Here is a 27,738-nt window from a genome sequence, read left to right as displayed (position 1 = left end):
GATGCGAGTGAGGTTTTTGGTGTACAATCTAGACGGAAAAGGTCGAAGCGGGAGCAGTTAGGGCGAGAGTCTGTCAATCTGCCAGATATCATCGTGGATTGATTCGCGAGTGAATGTAAAGCGGTCATGCAGCCTGCTATCACGTCTACACGGGAATATCATGGTTAGTCTAGCGGACAATGTAGATTCCAGGGAGAAACTCCGACTTACCCTTGCCAAAATTCGATATACGTAGGGATAATTCGAACACCACCCCAGAATGGCGGCACAGGGATCTTCTCTTCGCCTTCAAACTTCTTCTCAACCTCTCGGACACGGTCTTCGAGTTCTTCCCGACTTCTCAACTTGGCACTTTGCCTCGATGCCCAGGCGCCGATTCTAGACCCTCGGATTCTATGCATTCGTTGTCAGTTTCGATGTTCAAATACGAATTGAGAGTTTACGCAAAAGCATACCTCGTATCATAGTATTCCTGGCTTTGCTCCTGGGTCAACCTTTCGGTAATACCCTCAACTCTGACTTGTCGTTCCAACTCTTTCCACCAGAACGTGAGACTAGCGTGTTTATTCGATTTTAGGTCATCTGCCTTTTTAGAAGTATCCCAATTGGAATAGATGACAAAGCCCTTCTTGTCGAGTTCTTTCAGGTATACCATTCGTGCACTGACTCTGCCAGATGGCATATGAGCGGTGGACAGTGTCGTAGCTTCGGGCATAGTCAGCCCCGGCGTGTTTGATGCCTGCTCGAACCATTCGTGGAATTGCAAGAAGGGGTTGGTATTGAGGTTCTCCCTATCCAGCTCCCCAATGAGATATTGCTCATCTTTGCGTGTAGGTGCAACTATCGGCCATTATGTTAGCTGGTCGTTCAAGTTTTCTTTTGAGGAATTTGGAGCTTTGCTGAAAACTTACAGATGAGTTTGCTGGAATGGTTAGATGCATCGTTATGGAGGGCGGCATCTCGATTGAAGTTCTTCAGGGACATGATTTTATCAGAGAGTCTTGCAATCTTATATCGGTTGTAGTGCCCTCTCATATGCTGTTCCTCGGAGGTGGTTTATGGTTAGCAATCTTAGCTAAATTTTTCAGTGTTTCGAAATATTAAACTCAAACGTTAAATCAACCAAGGAAGTCGAGGTCATCGAAATCCGCTATTTGAGATCTGCAGAGTATGTGTTGCTGCGTCGTGCAACCTCTCTCGATATGGCGTTCAAGAGATATATAAAAAAACCACACAGGTAATTATAATGAAAGAGTCGAAACTCACTTGAGGATGAGGTCTCAATGCTCCGGCTGGCATTGGCATTGTACCTAACTGCTGCAGCAGGGAATATGGAATATTAAATTTTTGGATGGTTTGTTGGAGCCTACCAGAAGGCGATAAAACGGGGCCTTGATTGAAAGCCGATACCGTTTGAATGAATTGAATGAAGTTTGAATATGCTTCCGTTTATGGACGATGCGGACGTTTAGACGAATATCAATTGGCAAGCCGGCTTGAATCCAGTAGCTTTATATAAGTGGTCTCGATTTTGATGCCTCTGTTGAATTTGTTTAAGGTTTAATGCCAGGGCCACGATTTATGTTGGGGCGGTGGTCGAAAGAAAGGTAAGGAGTCTTCGAAGGGAATATATCAGAGGACCAGCCCAGGTCGTTGGAGGAAGGGGTTATGATGGCGAGCAGATATACTATAACATATATCTGCACTTGCTATATTGACCTTGGACAATACCAGGACCAGGCGTATAGCAGTCTAGAAAAAAAATTTTTTTAGACGAACCGTCGACGCTGAGATTTAGGTGTGGTTTATGAATTGCACCAGTAGGAACTCCTGGGGCTTGGGGAAGGTAGTATATGTTATATAAAAAGGCCTCCACACGTATACGGCAGATTCGGAACAAGTAAATTACAAGAAGAGTCCTGAGAATTTGGGATAGATCGAAGCTAAAATAGACGTTTGGTACAGTGACTAATCAGATGAGCTAACAACTGTTTTTGTTTTTGCGGCAGCGAGCAACAGCTCAGAAAAATAAAATACAAAATATAAAAAAATAAAATAAAATAATTGTGTCACTGCTGTATCTGTACGAGTAACGGCAAAACAAAGAAGCAACATGCGCCGAAAAACGAATAATCTAATTCGTTGTGTGCGTTCGTGCGTGCGTTAGAAAAAGGACCCCGAACATTAATGCTAACAACTGGCCGTTACCTGCTATGACGATCGGAGGAGATGGACGACCTTCACAGGCCGTTCCATGCCGTTATTGCTAGTGACATCCCTGCCTTTCAAGAAAGGGCAAGGAGGAACGCTAGATGAAAGGGACTTTTCAGCAGATTGATTGTTATGATTCCACTTTCACAGCATAGCGGTCATCTTTCTGGGGTACCCGCTTCGAAATTCTGAAACTGCGGTCGGCTGAACATGGTGGAATTGCATTGTTCACAGAGTACTCTGTAATGGGTATCGTTCATGATGCATTGCAAAATAACCACATTCAGGTCGGCAACAGAAATTCTGAACAGAAAACCCGAGATCAATGGAAAAAGGAAAGAAAGGAAAATCGGAAAGGAAAAAAGAAAAGGGAGGGGGAAATCTAACGAATGTATCGTGACGCTGCCCCGATTGTACTGTGTACTGGCACAGAATATGGCCGACGCTCTCTTTCTCTTGGTGCAGTTAGTTGGTTCGATGACGAAGGAAGGCCAGGAGTGCCTAGTTAACGACCATGGTTGCCAATACAGCCAGGGATGTGCGAGAGGTTGGACTCGAGGTCTATGAGAGCCTAGAAGCCTTCGATCAATACCAACTGCGGGATAGCTTCGCTAGCCTTTGCCCAAATCATACTGGTTTCAAACATTTCTTTCTGCCTTCGTGTGCTTGCGAGGGGGGCAGAAGGTAACGCTGGCACCAGGCGCGAAAGGAGATTGCTCAGGAGTCTAGGAATTGTTTGATAACCCCACAGTCCACCGATAACCGACGCGACAGGAACCGGTTTACCCCATCATTAATAATATCAGCGATCAATTATTGTGCAAACGGAGCACAAAGTTGGGACGAAACACTCATGAGATGCGCCGGAGAGAGCATCTGGCAGTCCAAATCAGAGAATACTTCTGGATCTGACAATTGCCGTTCCGTTATCACTCCATGAAACACTCAAGTCCCAAGAACCGTATGCCCAGGCCGTTGGGTTGCGCCCATGTTCCTTCGAAGTCACGGGAGCCTTAGCTCCCTTTCATATCAACAGCCCGTGCAAGGGTTTCAGCCTGGAATGCTTCTGCGTGATGACATCGGTGGGCTTTCGGAACTATCCTGAAGAGGCATCTGCAACAACCACTGGGTAACCCATTTTCGGTGGTAGACGCCCAGGAAAGCATTATTCTTTACGGATTAGGTCGCATCTTATACACAAACCCCAAAGCTTCATTTCTAGAACGGGATTCATTGAAAAGAGAGAGGCGTGCAGGGTTTGATTGGCAACATTATATTCTGGCCAAAACTACTAGCATCGATATCTGAAGGATATAGTCTGCAGCACGGCGCATAATCCTCTAGAGATGGTGCATGCTATCGATGTCGGTTCGTTTGTCCATAGGAGAACTGATCCAGCAACCACAGCTTCGTCTGGCTAAATAGACCCATATTCACAGACACGCCAAGGCAGCAGCTTGGAAGAAGAAGAGCTCGGCTAGCCCATCCCGTTCTTACTACGTCATCGCAGTTTATTGTCATGGCTGGTATGCCGATACTCAGGAATTTCCTGACAGGATTGCATGAGAAGTGGGGTTCGGACTGTCGGACTGCTCTAGATTCTCAACGGAAGATGGCTCCCGGTTACAGGATATTTGTAGTCTGATTTAAGTTCGCCCGCCCAGAAATCAGTGCAGGAAAGAACGTGTGTCAGCCTTAGCAGAAGGGGACGTTTTTGAGCAGAACCTTTACAAGGTTAGTGTCGGAGATAGTCGTGCAGATCCTGCCTAGCGGCTCGTTCGGCCTTCTCGAGGCGCTGCATTTGCTTTGCTGTGAGCAGTCGCGGTCTCTTGGGATTGGAGTCTGAAACGCTGTCTGTATCCCTTATCGATTTCGAGGGTTTTGCACCGATTCCCAAGTTGTCATTCTTTGAAGTGGCTTTAACAGGGAATCGGATACCCTGTCCTTCTGCACCGAGGCCTTCACAATCGTCTGGACCCCAGCCTAGCTTCACCATGTGTTTGTATCCTTCTGATTGACGGTTCAAATGATGAGGGGGTTTGGAATGTTCTAAACTGAACATGTGGGCCGTCGTTCGAACATGAGACTCCCAATTCGTTAAACGAGAATTGCATGTTGAGCAGATCTCGTCGACTACTACCGCCGGTGTCTCGATTGGATGTTCCACAACGGCCGAGGCTGGTCTTACAGCGGCGTCTTCCGAGAGGCAACGAGCCGGGTCACCTATTCCAGCCTCCTCGGATGTGTCCAGACTGTCAGACGATCCTGAAGAAATTCTCGAACCTTTGCTCGAGCACGGCTTGCTTGTGGCATGATCACGTCGTGATGGCATCATGCTTCTTGCCTTTCTGGACGAGATTTCCATGACGGAACTCGGCCCATGTAACAGCTTCGCTTCTGATGTTGATGTACCTTTAAATTGACTGGAATGGGTCGACTTGCTGGAAGGAGGCGATGTATTTGCTGACCCGGGTTCAGACGGTAAAACGAGAGAAAGGTAAAATTCTGCGACGGAAGATCCGTGATTTGGTCGACTCTCCCGAGCCGTCTGGTGAAGCCCATCGTCATCTTGATTTTCAGTAGATGCCGGGACGAAACTTATTTGCTTCCGTTTAACACCGGTTCCAAATGGCCGAGGGATGCGCCAAGAGTGGGGGTTCTCCGGGGACTGTGAATCGGTCCGGGAGTCTCCATTGACCGACATTCTAGCAATGTCTTGTTCGTGGTTGTTCATGCAGTGGAATGCAAATGGTTTGTCCAGAGACCATCGGCCCCTTTTCTTGCTGGAGGTCTCGGCTTGGCAGAAACCGTCGAAGTTATTACTCAACAGTTTCTGTGCTTTCCCGTTGGCGTCTGGCCTTTGTGGCTAGTACGAACAGGAGTCTATTCGACGAGCTCGACGAGTATGCTTAAATGAACAATTAGCCCCCGGGGTAGCAATCGATGCTACCCGATCGGAGATGCTCGTGCCCCTCGGATTCACCTCTCATCCGAAGCGGGACTAGCGATTATCGCGCTGCAGCCAGCAGACCGTTTTTGTTCTGGGCCCTTTGCCTAATGTTCGAAGAGATTCGGTGATGATGGGCAATCCCTTGCTTCCAAGGGACGGGTGTATTTGCTTTGGATATCTGCAAGAAGGAAGTGCTGTCGCAGTTTACATACTGCAGGTCATTCGACCCCAGAGCTTGAGCATATCAACCTTATCCATTTTCGAGTCGAAGTGGGGACAGCCGGTTCAAAAACTAGCAAGGAAAGCTCTAGATAGCTCTGCAGCTGTGCAAGCTCGGGTAGCTTCCGAAGCTATGCTCTCTTCAAGCACTCGACTCGATCCCTTCTGGTCATGCCGCCACCAGGAATTCTAGTTTTTCTCTTAAAAATAGAAGACTCGAAGTTTCTGGATCTCGCCCAATTGCAAGACCAAGAGTGTGTTATCAAAGCTCGAAAAGTACCGATACCAACTGCTACTTCTCCTGTTCACTTATGCAAGTTTATTACCTACCCAGCAGCACCATCAACCGCCTCGGAAAAAAAAAATTTCGTTTTAACAAGTGAAAATTTCGTCTGGTCTTTCTTTCAAACGCATTAAACCACCAGGATTCTACGTGCTCATGCAAAAACCTCGACAAAAGGGACCCCGCACGTATTCTCGAAAGCCTACTCGCATGGAATCTTCTGCCCGTGCCACCTGACATTATTGAACACGTCACTGTGCAAATGCAAATGCTTGACATAAGAGGGGTTAGATGCATTGGATCGATGTATGTAGCCCCTTTTCGAATTCTGCACTTCCAGTTACGACTTCATTCTTTCGCCTATTATGGCAAAAGCCAGCACGGAAACCTAGTAAAAAATGTAGGTAATTGTTAACCGTTCTAAGATTGCGCCGTCTGATAAGGTTGCAATTGTTGAATCTCATGAGTTCGTATCGTGGTCCACATATTTGTAATGGTATCCCAACAGGCATACCCCAGTACCCCACGCTTTGGAAAACATTTCCATAAAGTACAAGTCCGTCTACACGTATCGCCGGTAGACAAGAACTTTTTTTAAAACGAAATCCTTGGCGTTGGTAGGGGTCCCAAGCTCACCATGCACTGTTCTTCGAGCCTCGGCTAATATCCTCAGTATAGTATCTGTGAATGATTCCCTATTGCTAGTTTCCCAGAAAATGGGAAAGGATGTGCATATCTATGACGTCGCTTCGAACCCTTCCACATGTGTTCTTTCCAATAAGCAATTATCTTGGTTTCAATGGGCCCCGATGTTAGCCTTATTCCGGTAACCTGAGATCCCATTATAAAGTCTAAATGCTACCTCTGGCCTGGGAATCACCAAGCCACTTGGTTTAGACGCTTTCCTGGGATTGATATCGCCAAATTTCGACTATGTATAATTGGAAATTTCGAAACCGCCAGTACGTTCGAGAGGCTTCTTTGGCCAATATTTCAGGTTTCAAGGTGTCCTCGAATTTCTTCGCGTCGGCTAGCATACCTAGTTGAGCTTCGCTATCTCTCGATCACGGGAATATACTAAGACCAAGCTTGATAGACAAATGCCCATGGCCCAAATTGCTGGCGTAAGGCAAGGCAAAAGAATAGTTCGAAGCAAAAGAGCCGAATAGAACGTTCTAGAACATTAACGAGGCGCTAATTGGGCTGAAAATGGTCGTCATCATTGACATAGGGAAAGAGAAAAAAAATGCAACTCGGTTTAACCATTTCAGGGACCCTTGCGTGGAGTTGTCCGTGTCTTCATGGCATCATCGAACTATTCAAGACCTCGCGTATAATCCTAAATCTAAGAGGGGTTTCAACTGAACGTTCTTATTAATAATACGTGCATAGATTATTGTTGAAAACGCATTGAATTTGCATATCGGGTGACGGATTAACTATTGGCTCAACGCTGATACGCTGGGAAACTATAATACAAATGCATGTTGTCGAATATTGGCACATGTACACATGGTATAACACCGAATTTGTTGGGTTTCCCATTTATGAAGACCGTCCCCTTCTTGATAATATTGCAATCGATCATGGTGAACTGGGAACTAGTCGTTGTGATCGTAGGGATAGGATTGGATGGGGTTCTGGACTTATTTTCCGAGACCATACGGGGTCCCTTAGGCGCATTCATGGGATATGCCTGAGAGATCTAGTAAGACGTGGGAAATATCTTGGTTCGGTTATAGTCACTGCAAGCCAATCTATGCATGTGTGATTTTAGGGAACCGTACATATCTGCATCCATGTCTTATCTAAACTAGGATCGATCGATCCATTTTTTCAAGTTTTTGAAAATCAATTGTAAAAAAATTGCAGAGCTCACTTCTGATTAGCTGGCTATTTCCGTGTAGATACATCCATATGCGACTCACGACTCCTTTCGTAAATTCAGGGACAAACCCAAGATTTTGGATTCGATCATATGACGGCATATAGTGGGGATCATTGCCTTTCTCCTTTCTGCTGCATGGCGTTTTATCTTTTTGTTTTTGTTTTCACAACTAAACGATTGTAGAAAGAGCTCTCTTAGTTACTCCTAGCTAACAGTTGTAGAAGCATTCGGATATCTTCGATCTGGATCTTCGAATCGAACTCGATCGACTAAACAATTCTCGATCAATCCCGGATAGTCGGCTACTGTAACATGTTCATAGGTGTCTAGCTAGGTATCTGCTCAATGTTGTCAAGAGACTTGGGTTTGAAAATTCGATTCTAGATCCTGGGTATTAAATTTGGCACAGGGCTAAGTCGTCATCATTCTGCAAAGAGGTGGGTGTTAAACTTCGCAGGCTCATGAGGCATTCACCAAGGCTATCTGATCGTATCGAGAATCCACAGGGAAACGGGATATGATAATACCGAGGTTGGTACCCGGGGATATGGCCTTCCTAGCTAGGGTGCAAAAATGCAACATGTAGCATTGTAAGTTTTAGACTTAAGTAAAATTGGAAGTATTAACGTGATGAGATGCCGTATTAATCATCCAATTCATCGACTCGGCTGAACATAACGAACTCCGAGGGCACGCCTAGAAGCCCCTGCTCCAACCCCCACCCTTTCGAGATATTCTTCAATCACGCTTTCTTCGTATAACCTCGCAAAATATAAATCTGGGCTGTGGAATCTCATGTTGAATTGAACGAATAGAGACACCATATCTAATCGTCCATAGCTAATAGCATATTTTATCGTATCGGGGTTGATACAAGCTTCCTTAAGAAGATTTTAGCAGTTGAAAGGTCCCCAGTGAGAACGGCACCATCGAGGGGAGTAAACCGTGGTCTTGTGTTATATGGGTCCTGTGGGTTGATATCTGCACCAGCTTCGACGAGGAGCCGTACGGTGTTGATTCTTGTTTCTCCTGGGGCTATGGTGGTGTTCGGTCTTCGGCAATAGCTTTGGAGTGCGGTTCCAAGATCACTAGCACCTGGGGCATTGACATCCGCGCCTTCGTCGATAAGCATCTGGATAATTTGTATGTCATTAAACCAGTCTGCCGCAACTTGTAGAAGAGTACACCCTCGGCGATTATTAGGAATTAAGCTCCCTTCATTCGATCGATGGTTAACGCAAACCCCAAATGCGCGGAACAGGATTTTTAGCCGTTGAATAACATCTATGAGGGGCTCTGGAGCGTTGTAGAGGTGATATTCAAGAAGGTCAAAGACATGTTCCGTCGCCGCTTGGAGATCTAGACCTTGCGCATGACTGACTGCCCTTTCTCATTCATCGTAAGGTAAAGGTTTGCGAAATAGCCTGTTCTCGGTGTCCGTATTGTCGCACTTGTATCGGTTCTTTGACATCATAGACAGTCTCCTATATTCGCTATGAATTGCCTTCTCCCAGTTGAAACTTTCGAATATTTCCCAGCAGCTAGGCCCTGGACTACCGATAAGACCTCCCCGGGGGCTGCGACTCTTATTGCTCTGACTAACCATCCGTCCAGCGCTGTCCCATGGTGTTATCCTGCCATTAATTCCCGTGATATCGTGAACCCCCCTCCCGATGATTCGATACATGAACGTCCGTGCTGTCAATAATTGGAAACCGAAAAGCTTATAACAGTCATAAGTATTACGTCGAGGCAGGCACCAACTGCAATATTGGTAAAGTGATTTTGTAGTAAGCCAGAACAAGGAGTCGAAGACGTTATCGTCTTCTTCCCAAGGTGATAATAGTGGGATCAGGACTTTGCGTCTGTGTCCGAGAACTAGAACTGGCAAGTCAAGCTCGTCGTGGCTATTTGGAGTTATGTAACTAGAACAATTATGCCTCCCCTGGAATGTGATCCCGTCCGAGCCAACTGGATTGCTATTTGAACATTGTCCAAATTTCCGGCGTTTTTTTTTTTGGCTATTGAGTAAATACGGCATCTTCCCTTGTAAATATATGCGAGTGAATGCAGCACGAGAGCTAAGGAGGTTTGCGAAAGCGATTAGGTGATTTACTCGAGTCCTCATGCCGGACCCAAGACCGGCCATGAACCAGAATATCGTAAACGAATCCTCCATAGGTGGTTTTGATGTTTTGATAGAAGTCCCAGCAGCGTAAATCTTAAGGACCCAAACCGAATTCCCCCCGCTTCTAGGGGTGGCGGTAATAAGCTTGTGTTCGGTGACAATGTCCTTGATACAATCTTCTACATCCCTCTTTTCTGCGGCAGTGCGGCGCTTTTGGATATATTGTAACAACAATCCCGAAAGATTCCTTTGCCCAAACAATATTGCAGCGCAGAGAAAGTTGCAAAGATGCCTTGGTGTCAGATAAGTGTCTAAAAAGGATACACTTCTGTCCAAGACTAGTCCGGTATTACCCATGGATCTCGCGTGCATGTATCTTCGACGGCCCTTTTCTTGATTTTAGTATGTGGGATATATATTAGGGAACGGAGTAATATTCTAGCATCCTTGGTCCGTCCGAGTAATAGAGCCCGCAGAGCCAGGAGGCTTTTGCTAATCCCGCGATTGAAATGCAGAAACCGTGTCAAAATATAGCTTCTCTGGGTTTCGGGTGTCGAGGCCCTTGTGCCGGGAGGTGGTATTTCTGAACAAGGACCCAGGGACCAGAATTCGTGCCTTATATTCGCGCCGTACTCGCCTCTACCGGCATCTCGGAAGCAAGAACGTAGGAAACGGAGAGAATTGGCATTCTAGGTCGGGAAATATTTTGTTCGAGTTAGATCCCGGAGGAAAACCTTTTCATAAAGACTATCAGACCCGACTTCGATATCCTCGAGCCTTGGGTGCCGGTGGTGTATTATCTGGTTTAGTTTTTCTATCCAAGCCGACGTAAGGTCTGGATGATGCTGATAGATTAGTCGAACGAGCTGCGATTCTAGCCGTACTGCAAACAACAGAAGCAGACTACTGCAGGCCGCTTTTATAGATATGGTATTGAGTGAAATCAGCTCTTTAAGCGTCCGAGAATTATCTTCAGCCTTTAACCTTTCAAGTATTCCATTTAGTATCTAGCAGTCGATTCGGAAGTCGGTAGAGAAGGAGTCTCAGGTCTTTAAAGCTCATAGATTTTATGACGAGCTTTTCTTCCAAGTTCAAGCCCCAACGACCCAAATATGCGATTTGGCATATCTTAATGACTTCCGGGTCAGATATTCTGATTGGCAATGAGTTCAAAGGTTCTCTTGGGATGTTCCAAGAGGTGAAAATTGGTCAGGATACTGGGCTAGCGATTGGGATACGGACTCCAACGACCCCTGGCGTAGGCGAGGCAGGCGTTAAGGCTTCTGCTTGAAAGGCTAGAGAAGCATAAATTGAAATCAGCATGGCCTAATAGCTCTAGTGCAATGAAGGATGATGGTAGCTTTTATTCTTCATTGGGGCTAAGTCGCTCAGAGTGAACTTTCTAGCGATTTCCTTCTTCACCTTTGTCGAGGATATCCAAAACTCGCCGTTGATGACGGCTTCAAATTATTTTAGGTTTCCACGAGTCGCCACGGATTTTGCAATAGTTTTCCATTGCTCTTTTGTACCACGCTTTTTGAACTCCCGTTCATTGAGACGTTCACGATATTGCATGAGACTATTACCAGTCATTTATCGATTAGATTTCCTATATAAATGCTTGCATGGTTTCAATCAAAGACCATTCGTAAATTATTAACTTACGATACCCCAAAGTTGTAATGCGACTCCATCGTGTCTCTGACCTCCTTCGCTGTGTAATTTAGGCCAACGTAGTAGAATTTCATTTCTTCTTTGTATTCATCCATGGATGCTATTGGTGAAGCGCGGTTTCGTTTTACAGGTATAAGAGGGGCTGACTCCACTGGTGCATCAATGTCCATCGGGCGTGGGGCTTGCATTCGCACTAGAACCATATGCATGATTGTAAAGTTTTCCGGCTAGATTTTTCTTCCTATTCTATGGATTTTGTATCTAATGGCCTTGCATTTCACTTGGGCAATGCAATGGGTAGGAAGCTGTAGAAGGCTGAAAGATTTAGATGGGAAGTAAATTGCTCTAAAGCAAAATAGTAGAAGATAAAAATTAAATCAGAACTAGAAATTTGAGATTAGAGCTAGTTTTCTAGAGTTAGATGGCACTGCTCTTCAGATTTGGCTCTGTCGAAGTCTTCTAGGAGAGGGCATCTTTATATCCGATCCTATATACAAATTGATATATGGCCACAAGACCGTCGAATCCTTGTGGTACAGGGGTGGGGTCCTGCGCATTCTATGATTGGTCGGTTCTCAAAGTTCGTTCGGTAAAACTTGACTATCTGCACCTTTATGCCGCCAAGCTGTCGAAAATGGGGCACGACTGAGATGCTCTTCGTTGAAGATATAGTGGACCCGAGATACAAATCGATACAGACCGCTGGACAGTTCACACCCGAAGAATAGAATGCTGACGCTGAAGGTGTGATATGATAACAATCGATTTTCTGAAACGGCGGAAAACTTTTGTCAATCGATCTGTCGAGATTAATTCTGCCCCCCCTGGATTCTGATTCACAGTATGTCTAAAGGCTTTGAAAGTGTAGTACTTGCATATAATTAATCTTTAAATAGAACCGCGGAGATACTACTTTCCGAGTTCCTTCCGTAGAATTAGTAATGAATTAGTAAATTTTGATAAAGTGGAGCCACGAACTGACGCCACCCCAAGAGAGCTCGAGAGGTTTGTTGGATCTTGAGGCGAACGTTGTTGTGATTGCAACCTCGATGTAGCCGGCTACTTTCGCCAATGACGTATCAGCCCCAAGCTAACCCTCCGCTAAACTCCACAAACATCTTGCAACTTGCGCTTCAACCGCCAAAGAAAACCCTCTCTCCTTCCACCGTATCATCTCCAATTGAAAGTATCTTCGTTGTGTCCTTTCATTTCCCTGGGAGCTTCCCAACGTCCTTCACGCATGCCGGTCGCATGAATCCCTAAGCGGAGCCGCGAACCCCGAACCCCACCTCTCTGCGACCTCCTTATCAATTATGTTCGCACCTCGTCCCCTCTCGCACGCGGCATCACGATGTCTGCGAGGCGCGATTCGGGCTTCAAAGTCGCCAATACTGTCGCAACTGGAAGCCAGTACCAATTTTGCTAAACCATCGAGCTTTAATGCCATTCGGTCAATTCGCACTGTTCGTCCAACGGCTGCAGCTGCTACCACTCGCACCCCGCTCGCCTATAATTCAAACCCACTTTCTCGCCGACAGTCCCCGATATTACAACAGATCCGTAGATATGCCGATGGGACTAAGGCTAATGGGAAGGTTAAGAAACCTCGTGGTCGAATTTTCAAGGCTGTTATTCGTACTCTGACAACATTAGGGTTGATTGGAGGTGTCTTGGGCGGCGCACTGGTCTGTTTCTTTATTTACGATGCCACAACTTACAAAGAAGACCCGGAAGCTATAGATGTACCTGTTTCCGAATTGGCATTGAATCCAGAACGTGGTGGGCCTAAAAACTTGCCTATCGCTCGGGTTCTGGTTGACGATGATGAGTCTGAAGGAAAAGGAACTTGCAAACATAAACCGAAGCTGGTGGTATGATCTTATACCTTTTTTTGCTCTAAAAGCGTGATAGAAAGTTCACTCATGAGATAATATTTCGCTAGATTCTGGGATGCGGTTGGGGTTCTGTTGCGATCCTCAAGACGCTCCAGGCCGACCAGTACCACGTCACCGTTGTCTCACCGTCTAACTACTTCCTGTTTACACCATTCCTGCCAAGTGCCACCGTATGTTAAATACCGGTTTCTCTTAAATTATAGGGGGGTATAGGCACTAAAAGTGAAGTTTAGGTCGGAACTCTCGAACTCCGCTCTCTTGTCGAACCAATCCGGACTATCCTTGCACGTATTAAGGGCCACTTCCTCCAAGCTGAAGCCGAAAGTGTCGATTTCAGCGAAAAGCTCGTCGAGATATCCCAGGTCATTGATGGCGAAAAACGTCACTTCTATCTTCCATACGACAAGCTCATTATTGGAGTTGGTTCAAAGACCAATACCCACGGAGTGGAGGGGCTCGAATATTGCCAGTTTTTGAAAACTATCGATGATGCTCGGAAAATCAGGAAAAAGGCTATCGGAAACTTTGAAAAGGCTGTACTACCAACTACTAGCGACGAGGAAAGGAGAAGACTTCTTTCTTTTGTTATCTGCGGTGGTGGACCTACTGGTATCGAATTTGCGGCTGAGATTTACGATATGCTGAACGAGGATCTAATTCGTCACGTAAGTTCGCTTGAATTTTCAATATAATGAACACCGAGCAGGAACGCTGATGGAGAGAAATAGTACCCTCGAATCTTGAGAAACGAAGTCTCAGTCCATGTCATCCAATCACGAAGCCACATTCTGAACACTTATGATGAGGCTCTATCAATGTATGCCGAAGAAAGGTTTGCACGGGATCACGTCGAGGTCTACACAAATGCTCGAGTTCAAGAAGTCAAGCAGGACAAGATTGTGTTTTCGGAAAAGACCGAAGATGGCAAAGTGGTTACCAAGGAAATCCCCTACGGATTGTGCCTATGGTCAACTGGTGTTTGTAAGTTTTGTACAGACCTTGCGTACCCGCTGATAGATATGAATTTCTAATGTAGATGCCTAGCACAAACCGATTTTGCGAAGAATCTTGCTACGAAGCTCGACAAGCAAACCAACAAGCATGCTCTCGAAACCGACACACATCTCCGGCTTATCGGCGCCCCAATAGGTGATGTCTACGCCATTGGTGACTGTGCGACCGTTCAATACAACCTGGCCCAAAACATCATAACCTTCCTCCGCGAAATTGCCTGGGAAAAGGGAAAGGATCCTAAGGAGGTCCACCTTACTTTCAAAGACTGGCAAACCGTCGCACAGCGAGTGAAGAAACGTTTCCCACAAGCTGGTCAACACCTTCGCCGTCTTGATAAACTCTTCCAACAATACGACGTTGATCAATCTGGCACTCTCGATTTCAATGAGTTCTCGGAACTACTTTCAGAAATTGACAACAATTTGACAAGTTTGCCGGCTACGGCGCAGAGAGCTCACCAACAGGGCCAGTATTTGGCAAGAAAACTGAATAAGCTTGCACAAGTTGCACCAGGGATGAGGGCGAACGGGTTGTTGGATGGGGATTTGGATGAGACGTACTATAAGGCTTTTGAGTATAAGCATTTAGGAAGCTTGGCTTATGTGGGAAATGCGGCCGTGTTTGACGTCCAGGGCTTCAACTTTGCAGGTGGTATCGCCGCTGTCTATCTTTGGAGGTGAGTGGACATAGTATCGGTTCCAATCGATAAGATGTGGATGACTAATGTATCTCGCTTTTAGATCCGCGTATTTCGCACAAAGCGTAAGTTTGAGAACCAGATTCTTATTATTTATGGATTGGGCGAAGAGGGCTTTGTTCGGTAGAGGTATGTTCCCTTCGGCGTCGTGCATTTGTCTGGGGGTCATGGGATGCAAGCTGACCGCGTTGGATTAGATATGATGGATCTCTGAAGGGCTAGCCACACTGCATGGTCACACATAGCAGCCACAACTCTTTCATTTCATCTGCTGCAAGGACACTAGCCTCTAGAACCGATACTACCGCGACTCTTAAATCTGTGGGACTAAAGGCTATTAAGCGCTAATGCAAGTAACGTTCCTTTTTACAAATGAGAATTCAAGTAAATAACGTATATATGCGGTAAGCTAGTATTAAACTAGACTCTGTATTGAAATTTCAGATGTATTGTTTTTAGAGGGGTGTAAGTTTAATTTACGGCATGGTCGATGTTTTCGATGGAAACCAAGTTAAGAATCGTAGGTGCAGAGCGGCTGTAAAATGGACTCAATTAGTCGCATTAAATGCCGCGCACCCATCTTCGATCGCCGGATATTCTAAGGATCTGCGTATACTTCTAGTCACGAGGTCAACCGCCGATATAAATATAGACGACAAGTCAACGAGCCCGTGCTTATAAAAGAGCTTCTGATTAACAACCATCTCCGTTCCAGACTCAACCTCAGCTTAATTATAATCGTGACTTCAATCTCAATTAATTAACTGCAACCCCAACCACGTCTTCAATCCCTAGAATCTTCACCATACGCATATATGGCTATGATGCGAACCAAAATCTTCCGTACCCAACTCCTCCTCGCTCCTCCTATTCGTCCTGCCTCACTGTTACCCTCACACGGTCACTACTGCCGCCACCGAGGTCTCCAGACCCAATCGCAACCACGATTACAACCCCAGCGTCGCTTCTCCCAGGGCACTGGACCCCCCTCCACATCTGCGGTATAGCTTCTAGCGACTGATCCTTAGTTTCGATAGGAGGTTTACTAATCGTTGTATTAGTCCTCTCAGTCAACTGATGACTCTAAGTTAGACTCGATTATTGAAAGTCTAAAGCGTATTAATGAGGTAATACAACCCTATAATTGACCTATGTTATATATATATATATTTTAAAAAAATCAAGCTGCTGACTGAAATAATAATCTTCGAACTGATAGAATCAGCGCCAAATGCGGAGGGATATATCCTTTCTCGTGAGGGATCCGGAGGATATTGCCCTTGTAGCTATGGGTGCCTACGCTGTAGGGTGGGTTCTTGGATTCATGACTCGTTAAGCTTATAAGGCTGTTTTTTCCTCGACACTCCCCAAACCAATAGAAGCCTAGTATTAATAACATGTATCTGGATAGAATTGATTAATATCAAAGAACTAGGAATACTTTTATACAATTGATTGTCATGTCGCCAAAGTTAAACAAAAGTCGAACTGTTTTGGTGTAACGATGAAAAAACGAGAGGTAAAACAGCCGGGAATCGATTCGAATCGAAAAGCCAAAACCAAAAAAAGGCACCACCTTCGATTTTGGTAATGCTGCAATGTGCGGGAGGGTGCAACACCGGAAATTTCGCCGGCTGGGGTACAGCTGTTTGCAGGGGATGAACTCAATTGTGAGATAGAAGGGAAGACCTAGCTATCGATATAATATCGAGCTGTATATAGGTACCGATATACAATTGGATACATGGTATGCTGTGATCTTCAGTCAGGCATAGCTGTCGGCGGGGCCATATATACTGATTTGATAGGTGATTAAAAGCATTGTCGTTAAATTGGAAGTTCTTTTCGAAGGGAAAAGGCAATAAATTGACGAATTGACGAATTTGAGGTTAACGGCTTTTGCGGGCTTGCCAGCTTCGTGGCTGTGTCCCTTCTTCCCCCTTACTCATCTTGTTTTGATTGGATCCGCTACAGGCGACCAACGGCTGGTCGGACCTATTCGGAGAAGAAAGAGAAAGAAAAAAAACCACCAACAAGAGAATTAACGTCCGTCGGCAGATGGTTTTTTCTTTCTTTCTTTTCGAGGTTATAATTTTATTTAATTTGTCTATGCCGTTCGTATGTAAGAATTATGTCGTAGATGAACACCAATTTGCTGCGTTGCGTGCCAAGTTGGCAGGTTCCCAATGCCGAGTTCCCCACAATTGGTACAAGGCAAGGTGCCCTCGATAATCGGCACAATGTTCGGATCGTCGGCATACCTTCGCACATAACAGGTGATCATCGGTCAGCATGGGGGTCGAACATGTAGAGCTAATAGAGCTTGACGGAACTGTTTCTATCTTAGTGCGTGAGAGTGATCGGTGAGTGGACAATGCACGTCCCTAGAGAAAAAGTAGTCGTCAGCTTTTGATACAAATATAGCTTTTTTTTCCAAGGTTCTTGCGCAACTGACGATTGGCGCTCTCTGTCTAATATTATAGTCTGGGCGGCTGTCATTCTTTGGGATGGCTTTTCCTTCCCCTTCCCTTGCAAATAGCCTCGAATCGAATCGTTTTTTTGACAGGCGGATAAATAGAAACAAAAAATAAAAGGAAGGAGGAAAGAAATAATACAGAGATAAAGAGAGTACAGCAGCACAGCGGAATCAAGTTGGTGCAGGGGCAGGAAAGGGCTGTGGAGGTAGCACGGTTTTATTGGAGCATTCGGACAGGCGACGTTCGCGGTTTGGGGGTGGATGCTGCCGCTTGGCGAAGTTTCAAGGTGTGCATGCTTCGATGGTGGTTTGCGCCATGCATTAGTGCGCCGTTTGTCGACTGCTGTATTCTGTAGTATGTAATATCTTGTGCAGACCCTATTTTATATATGTCGAACTGTCTTCCTTCCTTCTTCTCCTTCTGTTCTCCTTTATTATCATTATACGGTATACATACTTGGAAGATCTAGAAGTCAACGGAGATAGTAGATTCGTCGCTCGTTTCTGATATTATCAATATCAATCCTCTCTCGCTTTCTTCTCTCTCTCTCTCCCTCTCTCTCGATTGACCCCTCCCACAACTCCCTTCCGTTAGTTCGACGACAGAAAGACGACTTTTCGGCTTCGAGATTAAAGTAACTACTTAAAGGTCCCAAGCGATATCGATTTCTTGGAAGCAAAGGAAAAAGAGATTGGTCGGACTGCAGCTTCCCTATTTTGTTCTAACCTTTATTTCACGCACTGTCCTCTTTCGAACAAGGCCGGTCCATTATAGCCGACATCGTCTTCTGCCTGGTCTGGCCTGGGGATACATATCTTCTTCGACTTCATTTCTTCTCGACGGTCGTTCTCTGTTTTTATTTATTTATATCTTTTTAGAATACGTTCACTCTTTTGTGGTTGGTGGATTCATTCTAGATCTAGATCCAGATTTAGGCTTCACGATTGCAATTGATTTGATAAACAACAATTCCTGCGGCATATCCGAGCTCTGTTCCTGAAGCACTAGCGACATTCCGACCAGGCACCGGTCAGGTACAACATTACAACCGTTATATACACATACGTCGTCCCAACATATATTACCTATAGACATACAGGTGTCAGCCAGTGGAAAGGAAGCATTGACAGACCTTTTCTTCTTATCTTCTTATTTTACTTTTAAGAAAAAAGTCGGCCGTTGAATTGAACAATTCTCCTGAGCGGAATTTGCTCAATGATTCTCAATTAAAAGGAGGAAATTCCAGTTCAGAAACGTTAAAACAACACCTCATCCAATCCACAACATCAAAACCAAACTCAACCAAAACAACTCCCACAGTTTTCTCTCACTGCCTTTTCGATATCGCTCGTTTCAGTTGCTTTTCGACTTCGATATCGCGCTGTAGGATTACACTCCAGCTGGGCCGGTGTGGATCTTCGCGATCTAGCTTCCACACCTACCTTTAATTCTCCCCCTGATTTCTTCTTTGCTCCTCCCAACCAACTAGCTTGGCGCACGTCCACACACAATGCTACCTCGACGGTTCTCCCTCAACCGGTCAGGCATACTGTTACCGATAGTCATCGTTCTTGTTATATTATTCCTCCTACTAAGAATAACAGGTTCGCACCACTTTAACCTTTTTTTCTCCCGTTTCCGATCAACAGCACGTGCTAACCATGTTTTCTTTTTCCTTCAGACGATGGCGACACAAGACCTTGGGAATCGCGCCGGAAATACCCTCTCCGATCGCACGCTCAAAGTCCCCGACGGAGCTCGAGTAAACTATACACTAAGGAGGAACAGGCACTGATACGTCGGAAACCACGATATGCTATTACCTCAACCATACAAACGGGCTCATACACCGCCCTAGGACTCATGCTCGGGTATTCGATCCAGAAACACAACGATCTGGTAGCTATGGATGCCGAACTCGTCATGTTGGTCCGATCCGGTGGCAAAGATGGTGTTTCGGCCGAGAATATCACGCGATTGGAGAAGGCTGGCTGGAGAGTAAAAGAAGCTGAGGAATTGGAGTTCGAAAACGTGGATACATCGCAAATCCGAAGTCATCATCGACACAATCTCAACAAGCTGCACGTGTGGAGTTGGACCGAATACGAAAGAATCATCTTTTTGGATGCGGATACAGTGTGTAAAGGGTCTCTGGCGGAATTGTGGCAGATGCCTGGAGATTTCGCAGCTGCACCGGATGTCTGGTGGGATGTGATTACGGACAACAGGTTTAATTCGGGGTTGATGGTACTGAGGCCTTCGACCGAGGAGTTTCACTCGTTGGTGAAGCACGTTTCGGATCCAAATTACCACTCGCCGAACGACGCCGATCAGGCTTTCTTGAATACGTACTATCGATTCAGGTTCTTTGGGTTGCCATACAAATACAACTTCAACCTGATCATGGTGAGCCGCTTACATGCATTTTCGGGATCTAGGAGTTGGAAAAGAAATGTTAACGGGGATGTTATAGTACCAATTTCACCGATACTACTGGGACCTGCTATGGGATGAAGCTGTGATTGTGCATTTCACAGTAAGGAAGCCAAAGCCCAATCCAAGAGATCACTGCCATAAAGGCTGTAACGAATGGGAGCCTATGGAGGTGAGATTTCCTTTTTCCTTTCTACCGGCCATCTAATGTGCGTCAAAGCTAACTGTTCTTTCAGTGGTACGGAATGCTGTTCCGCGAAATGCTTGCGTTTTACGGCTGGGAAAAGGAGATTCCGCTGTACGCCTAAATATTCGACCTAGCGACTTTTTTACCAGCTATCTCGATCCTTTTTTTTTTTTGTTTTATATTTTCCAGTCTACGACACGAAATTCGTTCTTTCCACCGTATTGGCACGACCTTTTGCTTTGGCAGCCTAAAAATGCGTCCGTTTTCTCGATCTTTGCAAACCTCATTTTTCCCCAGCTATGAACGACGAGTCTCTTAATTCTTAATACAGCGAGGTTTTCTTTTTTTTCTCTTTTTTTTCGCTATCTTGTTCACGACAATAGAGTTGGTTTGTCTTTCTTCATTTCTCTTCAGCGGATATGCTTGCATGCTGTTTCATATTCAGCTTCTCCTTCTCTTCTCTTCTTTCTATTTTACTATTCTTTCGCTTACTTGCTTCACCTTCAATTCGGGTGTACATATTTTTCCATCTTCTCACCTTTACTTCAGACCTTCGCTTCTACCCTCTATTGTATCATATTATTGTTTCCTTCCTTTATACTTCTTTCTTCCTCTATTTCTTTTCTTCTCTTTTTCTCTCCTCTTCTTACAACAAAATTGTCCCTTGAGGTTTCTGTTTTTAATTTTGCTTTCTGTTTTATATATTTATACGGCGTCTATCTAGGATTGGCTGGCAAGCCAATAGCTCGAGTTAAAAGAGCTGAGATTTGTTGCGAATTAAGACGTCCAGATGCCTTGAAAACTAAATGGCACTAGACCGGTTTCCGTCTTTTCCACTCATTGCTCCGCTGCGTTGTGTTGATGAAGCACCCATGTGATCTCAAACCCGTTTGCAACTCAACTCCCCAAATAGCCTCTCATTTCTGTACAGCAACAAACCACAAACCCCTTTCAAACCGCATCACCTCCGAATCAAATTTCCCAGCCCATAAAAAACTCACCGCCAAACAACGCGCCGCAAAAAAGGAAATCAAGTCTACAAAATCTAGGATACATACACGATGGTAGCCCGAGACGGGTCTCAAGAACCCACGGCGGAGAAGGAAGTTATCACCGGCTTTGCGACCATCGCCACGCTTGCGTAAGGACTCATAACCCCCGAAGAGAGGACGTGTTTGTCAGGATTATCACGTGATCGAAACCTCTCTTTTCCAACACTGGCAACACGACAACACATCTTTACAACCACCGAGTCTGTTGTGCTAACATCGAGATTTCTTTTGATATAGGATTGGAGTTAAAGCTTGGGTTGAGAAGGATGGAGAGCCCAGGAAGGCAGAGATATTGTCAAAGACCACAAGGAAGGGAGAACCGGTGTTTTATGTCCATTACCAGGATTTCAATAAGGTATATCCTTACCAAGCATGCTTCCAAATATGCATTCCGTCACGTCATATACTAATCCATCCTTCTCTTTTCTCAGCGTCTCGACGAGTGGGTAGCAGCTAGCCGTATCGACATATCACGAGAAGTCGAATTTCCAGTCCCCGAGAAGCCAGCTCCACCAAAGAAGGAACAATCATATCCAAACCTTAAGAACCAAAAGAAAGACAAAAAGCTACCTCGAGATAGTATAGCATCCACACCAGACCCGACGACAGGTCCGGCAACCCCAACAGCATCAACTTCTCGCCCCCTAAAGCGTAACAGAGTAGCTTTCGAAGCCGAACACGCATCCCCACAATCCTTCGTAGCCACACCGGCCCCCGACGACGATGGCATCGACCTCGTCGAAACTCCCGCGGGCAATGTTATTTCAGCACCACAAACCGATCCTACAATCGGTAATAACGGCGAGGTAGAAGGTTTCTCCAAAGAGAAGGAAATCGAAAAGCTCCGTACTTCGGGGTCTATGACACAATCCGCTCATGAAGTCGCCCGCGTCAGAAATTTATCAAAGCTACAGATTGGAAAATTTGAAGTTGAAACATGGTATTTCTCACCTTACCCTGCGGAACTCACGGAATGCGATGTTGTTTATATCTGTGAATTCTGTTTGAGTTACTTTGGGGAGGAAAGGAGGTACCAGCGACATCGGATGAAGTGTGAGTTGTTTCATCCGCCGGGGAATGAGATTTATAGGGATGAGAATGTTAGCTTTTATGAGATTGATGGGAGGAGGCAGAGGACTTGGTGTAGGAATTTGTGTCTGTTGAGTAAATGCTTTTTGGACCATAAAACGCTTTACTACGACGTTGACCCTTTCCTGTTTTACTGCATGACATCGAGGGATGAATACGGCTGCCATTTACTCGGATACTTCTCAAAAGAAAAGGAAAGTGCGGAGAATTACAACGTGGCGTGTATTCTTACACTACCGCAGTATCAACGTCTGGGGTATGGTAGGCTGTTGATCGCATTTAGTTATGAGTTGTCGAAGAGGGAAGGGAAGTTGGGGAGTCCTGAGAAGCCGTTGAGTGATTTGGGATTGTTGGGGTACAGAGCTTTTTGGCAGGAAGTGATTGTGGATTTGTTGGTTGAGGTGAGGGAGAACAAAGGGGAAATTAGTGTGGATGAGATTGCGTCGAAGCTGGCGATGACGGCAAATGATGTGGTGCATACTTTGCAGAATTTGAATATGATCAAGTACTTTGTAGGTTTCTTCTTTTTCCTTTTTTCTCTCTCTTCTTTTTGACTTGGTTGAATTCTGACTGACATTGATTCTTTTTTCACATTATAGAAAGGACAACACGTCATTTGTTTAACGGCGGGCGTCATCGCCCAGCGAGAGGCTTTGCTAGAAAAGCAAAAGGTTAAAGGGAAGAGGACTATTGATCCCAGTCTACTAAAGTGGAAGCCACCTGTTTTCAACGCGGCGGCGAAGACTTGGAATTGGTAGTTTTGCCTTTCGTATATTACATTCTTTTATCACGAAACATGGCGGTCTTTGTTTTTGGAAATCATAGGATGTTTCTTTCTTTTCTAATCAATACATGGGCTTTGGGAACGGTGTTATTTATTCTTCTTTCTTTAATGTTAGGGGTGGGCTAAAGGAGTTTTTCTTTACGGGTTTTTTTGTACTATAGCTCGTTCACAGTCGGTTTGCACGATAGTCCTTCTTTTTTAATATTCTTCCCCACTCTCTTCTCTTCATCTCAAGTTTTAACATAGTGCTAATGAAGGAAGGATATTAATGTATTTCGGCTACTATATCCATGTGTTTAAGCCATGCGATTTTTACTTCGAGGCAATAAAAGCATTCGGATACTAGCCTAAAACTTATCGCCATCTTAGACAAAAATGCCCCGTGGTATAAAATCTCGGAAACTTACACCCCCTAGAACGCAAGGATTACTAAAGCTTATATTTCCACGCCGATATATACGTCACTTCCGCTAGTTGGACCCCTTTGGCAGTCTTCTTAAGGCTTATGGTGCAAATCAGGCACATCGCCTCCTGCACCTTAACTAGTATACTATCTGGTTACAGACGACGTACACCTTTTTTGAATTAATCATCATCCCAACTTTTGATACCCTTTTTTGACATTTGATAAAAAAGGGTTTGAACTTTATTACGTATACTAATACCGCACTGCCCTTACTTTTTACACTAAATCCGGAATCGTGGATATGGAACCGAGGTGTTTCGTTATATTCAGCGCCCTTAGTTCTCGATTTAGGTAATATCTCCGCTAATGAGGGTACCCTTTCCCCCCGTTAGCCACAGAGTACTTGCATTGCATCGTGGACGATATAGCTAATCCCTTCTTGTTTTTTTACTCCCCTCTTCCTCTTTTCCTGGACGGCTTTGGTTTCGTAGCGGCTTTGTACATGCATATAAGAGTCTATCTTATGCCGCACTCCAGATCTAGATCTAGTATAATATTGGCCGTATTAAACTCACCGGGTAGCGGAAGAAATCGAACCGATCGGTCGAGATTCGGAACTAGACCAGACACGAATTTTAGTTTAAACGGAGAACTCATGGGCTCGCACAAGTCTCGTACAGCCTGCGATGTTCCGGAATCTATATCCATCCACATGGCCACAAGGCTACCAATCGGGGGAAACAAAAAACTGCATAAGATGGCTTATACCTTTAGCGGGTTTAAAATCTAATCCCATGTGGATTTCCTCATGGGCCCCGTCTAGCCTTCCTTCCCGTGACCCCGCTTGAAAGATATTATAGCTGGTAATCGATATATCGATATCGTAAAATCCCAACAACTAGCTGTAACTAAAGGTGTTCACAGGAAGGGACATGGAAAAATTGCAACAGCAGAAAACCCCCCTTTCCCTTTGGATATCATTCTCACAATTATATACACCATACACACCGCACACCGCACCAGTATAGGACTGCCCAAACATGAGAAATATACAAAATGCGCGCATTCGCGGAAGGTACTCGAAAGGACGTAACCCAAGCGATGAATGTAAACAAAATAACACGATTCCAGATTCGTGCACTATTAACGAAACAGAAACAGAAGTGAAGGCCTCAGGATATTTCTTTCTTTCTTTCTTTCTTTCTTTCTTTTTGCAAGTCAGGGACAAAGATCGTGGGTTAAAAGAAAAGACTGTAGTTAAGATGCACACCAATAGTTGTTAATATGCTGTATGTTCTAGAAGAAAACTTGTTTCCTCCCGCATGTTTTGTTACTAGTAATTAATTCCCACCCATCCGATTCCTAATTTTTGTATGAACAAAGGAAAGCTAAATCGCTCGTAAGTACTTAAGTAAATGTCAAATAACCGCTCCGTATCCAGTCGATGAAACTAAAAAGAAAAATATCAAAAATATCAAAAATATCCACAAGAAAAATATATCCAAATGAAAACTCCGAGTTAGTGCAAAATTGTCGCTGATTAAAGTCAGAAATTATAATTCGTTATAAAAGTCCGAGAAGATCTTATTCGTCTGGAGAAGGAGGGTTTGGGTTGGGAGTCGGGTTCAAAGTCGGGCTAATATTGATTCTGCCCTCCGTTATAGCTCGCCGCGGGATTGGTGGCACTGGAGTTGTTGGTATTGTGCTCAAGACGGAATATCTCTTGTCCTTCCCGCTACCCATGACTCCACCATCGATAACGATGGAGCTAGAGCTGTTGCTTGCGCTGCTTGTCGTAAAGCTCCGTTGTCGGACACTAAGTGGTCGGGGCTTAATCTCATCTGCTTCATCTTCAGATGTATAATACGAGTCTCGGTATGTAGATGACAACGACAAGCTTTTTTGGTGATGGTGATGTGGGTTGTGGTAGGAGTACTCGTGGGGGTTTTGGGAGTTGTGACGGACTGGGCCTGCGATCGTTCTAGCCCGAGATATTGTTGCAGGAGGTGTTGAAGTTGGAGTATATGAGAGTTGGCGCTCGTGGGCCTGTGTTCTCGGTCTCATCCTGCTGGGTGGGCGAGGGACGTTGTCGGTTGTTGAGACGGAGACTGGGCGAGATCGTGGGGCGAGGGGCTCAATGGGGGGGTCTGCTATGAGTGGAACTTGTTGGCGGAGGGGGTTCTTTGGGGGTGGGATCTGACGACGGAATTTAGTATCCTATATCAAATATTCAGGAGATCAGGATGCTATGGCTTACATTTTTAGCCCGCCAGATATGAGCCAGCTTAATAGCACAGTCGCCGATAACTTTCTTCCCTTCAGGGCTGTTTAACCATCTTTTAGTGCTCGTGCTGATATCAGATAGTCTCTGCCACTCATTCATCGCAAAGTCGGTGACCCCCATATCAACATTGAGTCGGAAATAGTCGTCCTTCTGTACTCCCCATTTTTCGAGGCCGTTTGTTCCTCCTCCCAATAGCATCTGGTGGATCTCCTCGCTCAAGTGTGTCTTGTGTAGTAATCTCTTTTTGGCATCAACAAAATTGTCGAAGGGTGTGTGTAACTTATTTTCCCACCATGGCTGGGAGCCACTCTGCTTCTTTGGTGGAGGTCGACCGGTTCCGACGGAAAGGATACATCCAATTGCTCGACCGGGCCATTCGTTGCAGGTTGCTTCCTCAATGACTGTCGGAGTAATGTTGTATCTTCCTGCCCCTTCATCCAAGAAAACGGTCTGACCAATTTGAATAGGCTTAAAAGCGGTCATGGTTGCCGAAGTTGCACGACCTGCCTCCCAAATCTTGCAGTTGGGCTCGGGATTCAATGATGATAGTGATAGATATGTTCGAAGAAGACATGGAGATGCACCTTCTGGGGAGTTTTGGTACATTGCGGCGACAAAGCTAGTAGAACTGCATTAGTGTATAAGAACCATAATACAACATGAACTAGGAGATGAAGGCCTACGTTTTGCATCTGTCATCTCTTGGGTCGTATAATAATGCCTCTGCGTTTCCTGCGGCCTTCGGCCCGACCAAGGCACCCTCTGATGATGACTTAAGTTTGGTAAGGTATTCAAATCTCATGCCCTTTTCCTGTAGTATTGAGTTGTCATCTCCGGCTAACATTCTAAGTTCGTCGCTCCGTCTGCTGTAGGCCGTCTCTCCACTCGATGAACTGCTCGCCCTCGTCCTTCCCGAACTATCCTTTGAATCCATGCTGAAGTTCTTCTTGTGTTGCAAGGCCTTTATCTTTTGCCTCTTTGCTTCTTCATTTTCACCAGCAGTATATTCTTTTGTGATCTCTTTAATGGCCGACTCGAGTTTTGATGCTTTGAAGACAGTTGTCTTGAAGGGGATGCCTGCGATTGTTTTGTCGGTTTCAAAGACTCGCTTGGCCATTTTTACCCAGTGTTCTTTGCAGCTCTCAACATCCATGCGTAACCGTCCAAGCATAAGAGCTATAAGACTGTTGAAAGACCATCGATAAACATTAGTCGTCAAGTTATTATTAGGTGGGAATGTATTGTTGTGGTTGCATACCCGCCAGTTCCAACACCACCAATCTAGAACACATTAGTCTCGAGAATACAACTAGAGAGAAACTAAATTTTCTAGAGAAGATTTAAGGAACTCACCATATCAAAATGGTCACAAGGTAGAGGGATCTCATGCATTTGCGGCGGCCGTCCGTTAAGTTCTACGAATAACCGGTACACTATATATCACCCAGAAATTATCAGCAAAACTCGACCTCTTATACAACACATGTATTGTTCGGTTTCTTAGACGTACTGACTTCCTGCAATAGCAGGAGCGAAGAATATCCTTTAACCCCTCCTCCATCTGTGGAATCTTAAACGTCAACAATCAATCTTCAGCATGTTGAAGTTAAGAAAATCGTAAATTAGAAGATGCTTACCAAGTGATAAAAGTCTCAACGGTGGCGAATTAACAGCTGGCGGTGCCATGTAAGAAAACCTGTTCGAACTGAAGGCCATTTCATTTAGTATGTCGCGCTCGTGAGGCGGTATGAGGAAGTATTGGGGAGGGTCAGTGTACGCCATAGCCAGAGCCTCTAGTTCCTTCTTCTCCATTTTGAAGGGTCGTTATTTATTTGACCAGTCGATATCTCGATTGCCTGATAATATCGGTGACCCTTGCAGTTATGAGTTGTTCGAGGTGGACACTACTGAAGCCCAAACAGGAGCTAGCCAAGGCAGGCAAGGACCTTGGGGAAACTACAAGGATAACTGGTCTTCCCTTCGTGTCAACTTTGGCGTTGCCGTATATTCGTCGTCGATTGTTTGGAAAGGAAGGAATTGAATTATTTCGGGAAGAAAATATTACTT

General features: G+C 45.1%; 9 protein-coding genes across 10 annotated transcripts; 4 read left to right on the top strand and 5 right to left on the bottom strand.

Moving 5' to 3' along the window:
* Window positions 1-57: 57 nt before the first annotated feature.
* Window positions 58-1,305, bottom strand: DFL_005904 (uncharacterized protein; the record flags this gene model as incomplete). The annotated part of the gene is made up of 5 exons (XM_067635233.1): window positions 58-145; window positions 211-393; window positions 456-840; window positions 912-1,038; window positions 1,267-1,305. The coding sequence occupies 5 exons, from the start codon at window positions 1,303-1,305 to the stop codon at window positions 58-60; spliced, it is 822 nt and encodes a 273-aa protein (XP_067489683.1).
* Window positions 1,306-3,946: 2,641 nt separating this feature from the next.
* On the bottom strand, window positions 3,947-4,915 carry DFL_005903 (uncharacterized protein; the record flags this gene model as incomplete). Its single annotated transcript, XM_067635232.1, has 1 exon — window positions 3,947-4,915. One exon carries the CDS (start codon window positions 4,913-4,915, stop codon window positions 3,947-3,949), a length of 969 nt encoding a protein of 322 aa, XP_067489682.1.
* A 3,489-nt stretch (window positions 4,916-8,404) lies between these two features.
* DFL_005902 (uncharacterized protein) lies at window positions 8,405-8,683 on the bottom strand (the record flags this gene model as incomplete). Its single annotated transcript, XM_067635231.1, has 1 exon — window positions 8,405-8,683. The coding sequence occupies one exon, from the start codon at window positions 8,681-8,683 to the stop codon at window positions 8,405-8,407; it is 279 nt and encodes a 92-aa protein (XP_067489681.1).
* A 2,463-nt stretch (window positions 8,684-11,146) lies between these two features.
* Window positions 11,147-11,562, bottom strand: DFL_005901 (uncharacterized protein; the record flags this gene model as incomplete). The annotated part of the gene is made up of 2 exons (XM_067635230.1): window positions 11,147-11,258; window positions 11,345-11,562. 2 exons carry the CDS (start codon window positions 11,560-11,562, stop codon window positions 11,147-11,149), a joined length of 330 nt encoding a protein of 109 aa, XP_067489680.1.
* Window positions 11,563-12,666: 1,104 nt separating this feature from the next.
* DFL_005900 (uncharacterized protein) lies at window positions 12,667-15,173 on the top strand (the record flags this gene model as incomplete). Its single annotated transcript, XM_067635229.1, has 7 exons — window positions 12,667-13,224; window positions 13,296-13,418; window positions 13,482-13,913; window positions 13,977-14,229; window positions 14,293-14,938; window positions 15,003-15,088; window positions 15,157-15,173. 7 exons carry the CDS (start codon window positions 12,667-12,669, stop codon window positions 15,171-15,173), a joined length of 2,115 nt encoding a protein of 704 aa, XP_067489679.1.
* Window positions 15,174-15,783: 610 nt separating this feature from the next.
* DFL_005899 (uncharacterized protein) lies at window positions 15,784-16,295 on the top strand (the record flags this gene model as incomplete). Its single annotated transcript, XM_067635226.1, has 3 exons — window positions 15,784-15,960; window positions 16,021-16,086; window positions 16,179-16,295. The coding sequence occupies 3 exons, from the start codon at window positions 15,784-15,786 to the stop codon at window positions 16,293-16,295; spliced, it is 360 nt and encodes a 119-aa protein (XP_067489678.1).
* A 2,651-nt stretch (window positions 16,296-18,946) lies between these two features.
* Window positions 18,947-20,177, top strand: DFL_005898 (uncharacterized protein; the record flags this gene model as incomplete). Its single annotated transcript, XM_067635225.1, has 4 exons — window positions 18,947-19,040; window positions 19,118-19,842; window positions 19,910-20,041; window positions 20,106-20,177. 4 exons carry the CDS (start codon window positions 18,947-18,949, stop codon window positions 20,175-20,177), a joined length of 1,023 nt encoding a protein of 340 aa, XP_067489677.1.
* Window positions 20,178-21,117: 940 nt separating this feature from the next.
* Window positions 21,118-22,955, top strand: DFL_005897 (uncharacterized protein; the record flags this gene model as incomplete). Its single annotated transcript, XM_067635224.1, has 4 exons — window positions 21,118-21,197; window positions 21,346-21,463; window positions 21,540-22,709; window positions 22,797-22,955. The coding sequence occupies 4 exons, from the start codon at window positions 21,118-21,120 to the stop codon at window positions 22,953-22,955; spliced, it is 1,527 nt and encodes a 508-aa protein (XP_067489676.1).
* Window positions 22,956-24,971: 2,016 nt separating this feature from the next.
* Window positions 24,972-27,483, bottom strand: DFL_005896 (uncharacterized protein; the record flags this gene model as incomplete). Of its 2 annotated transcripts, none has more annotated exons than XM_067635223.1 (8): window positions 24,972-25,583; window positions 25,645-26,290; window positions 26,355-26,855; window positions 26,930-26,952; window positions 27,025-27,104; window positions 27,182-27,241; window positions 27,309-27,376; window positions 27,449-27,483. In XM_067635223.1, 8 exons carry the CDS (start codon window positions 27,481-27,483, stop codon window positions 24,972-24,974), a joined length of 2,025 nt encoding a protein of 674 aa, XP_067489675.1. The 2 variants fall into 2 exon arrangements, with proteins under 2 accessions (XP_067489675.1, XP_067489674.1); XM_067635222.1 differs by having other exon boundaries at window positions 27,182-27,232.
* Between the last annotated feature and the right edge of the window lie 255 nt (window positions 27,484-27,738).

This window comes from Arthrobotrys flagrans, assembly GCF_004000055.1.
Source record: "Arthrobotrys flagrans strain CBS H-5679 chromosome Unknown unitig_9, whole genome shotgun sequence".
Taxonomy (NCBI): Eukaryota; Fungi; Ascomycota; class Orbiliomycetes; order Orbiliales; family Orbiliaceae; genus Arthrobotrys; species Arthrobotrys flagrans.
The sequence above is the reverse complement of the archived record's forward strand: the minus strand, read 5'-3'. Positions and strand labels throughout refer to the sequence as shown.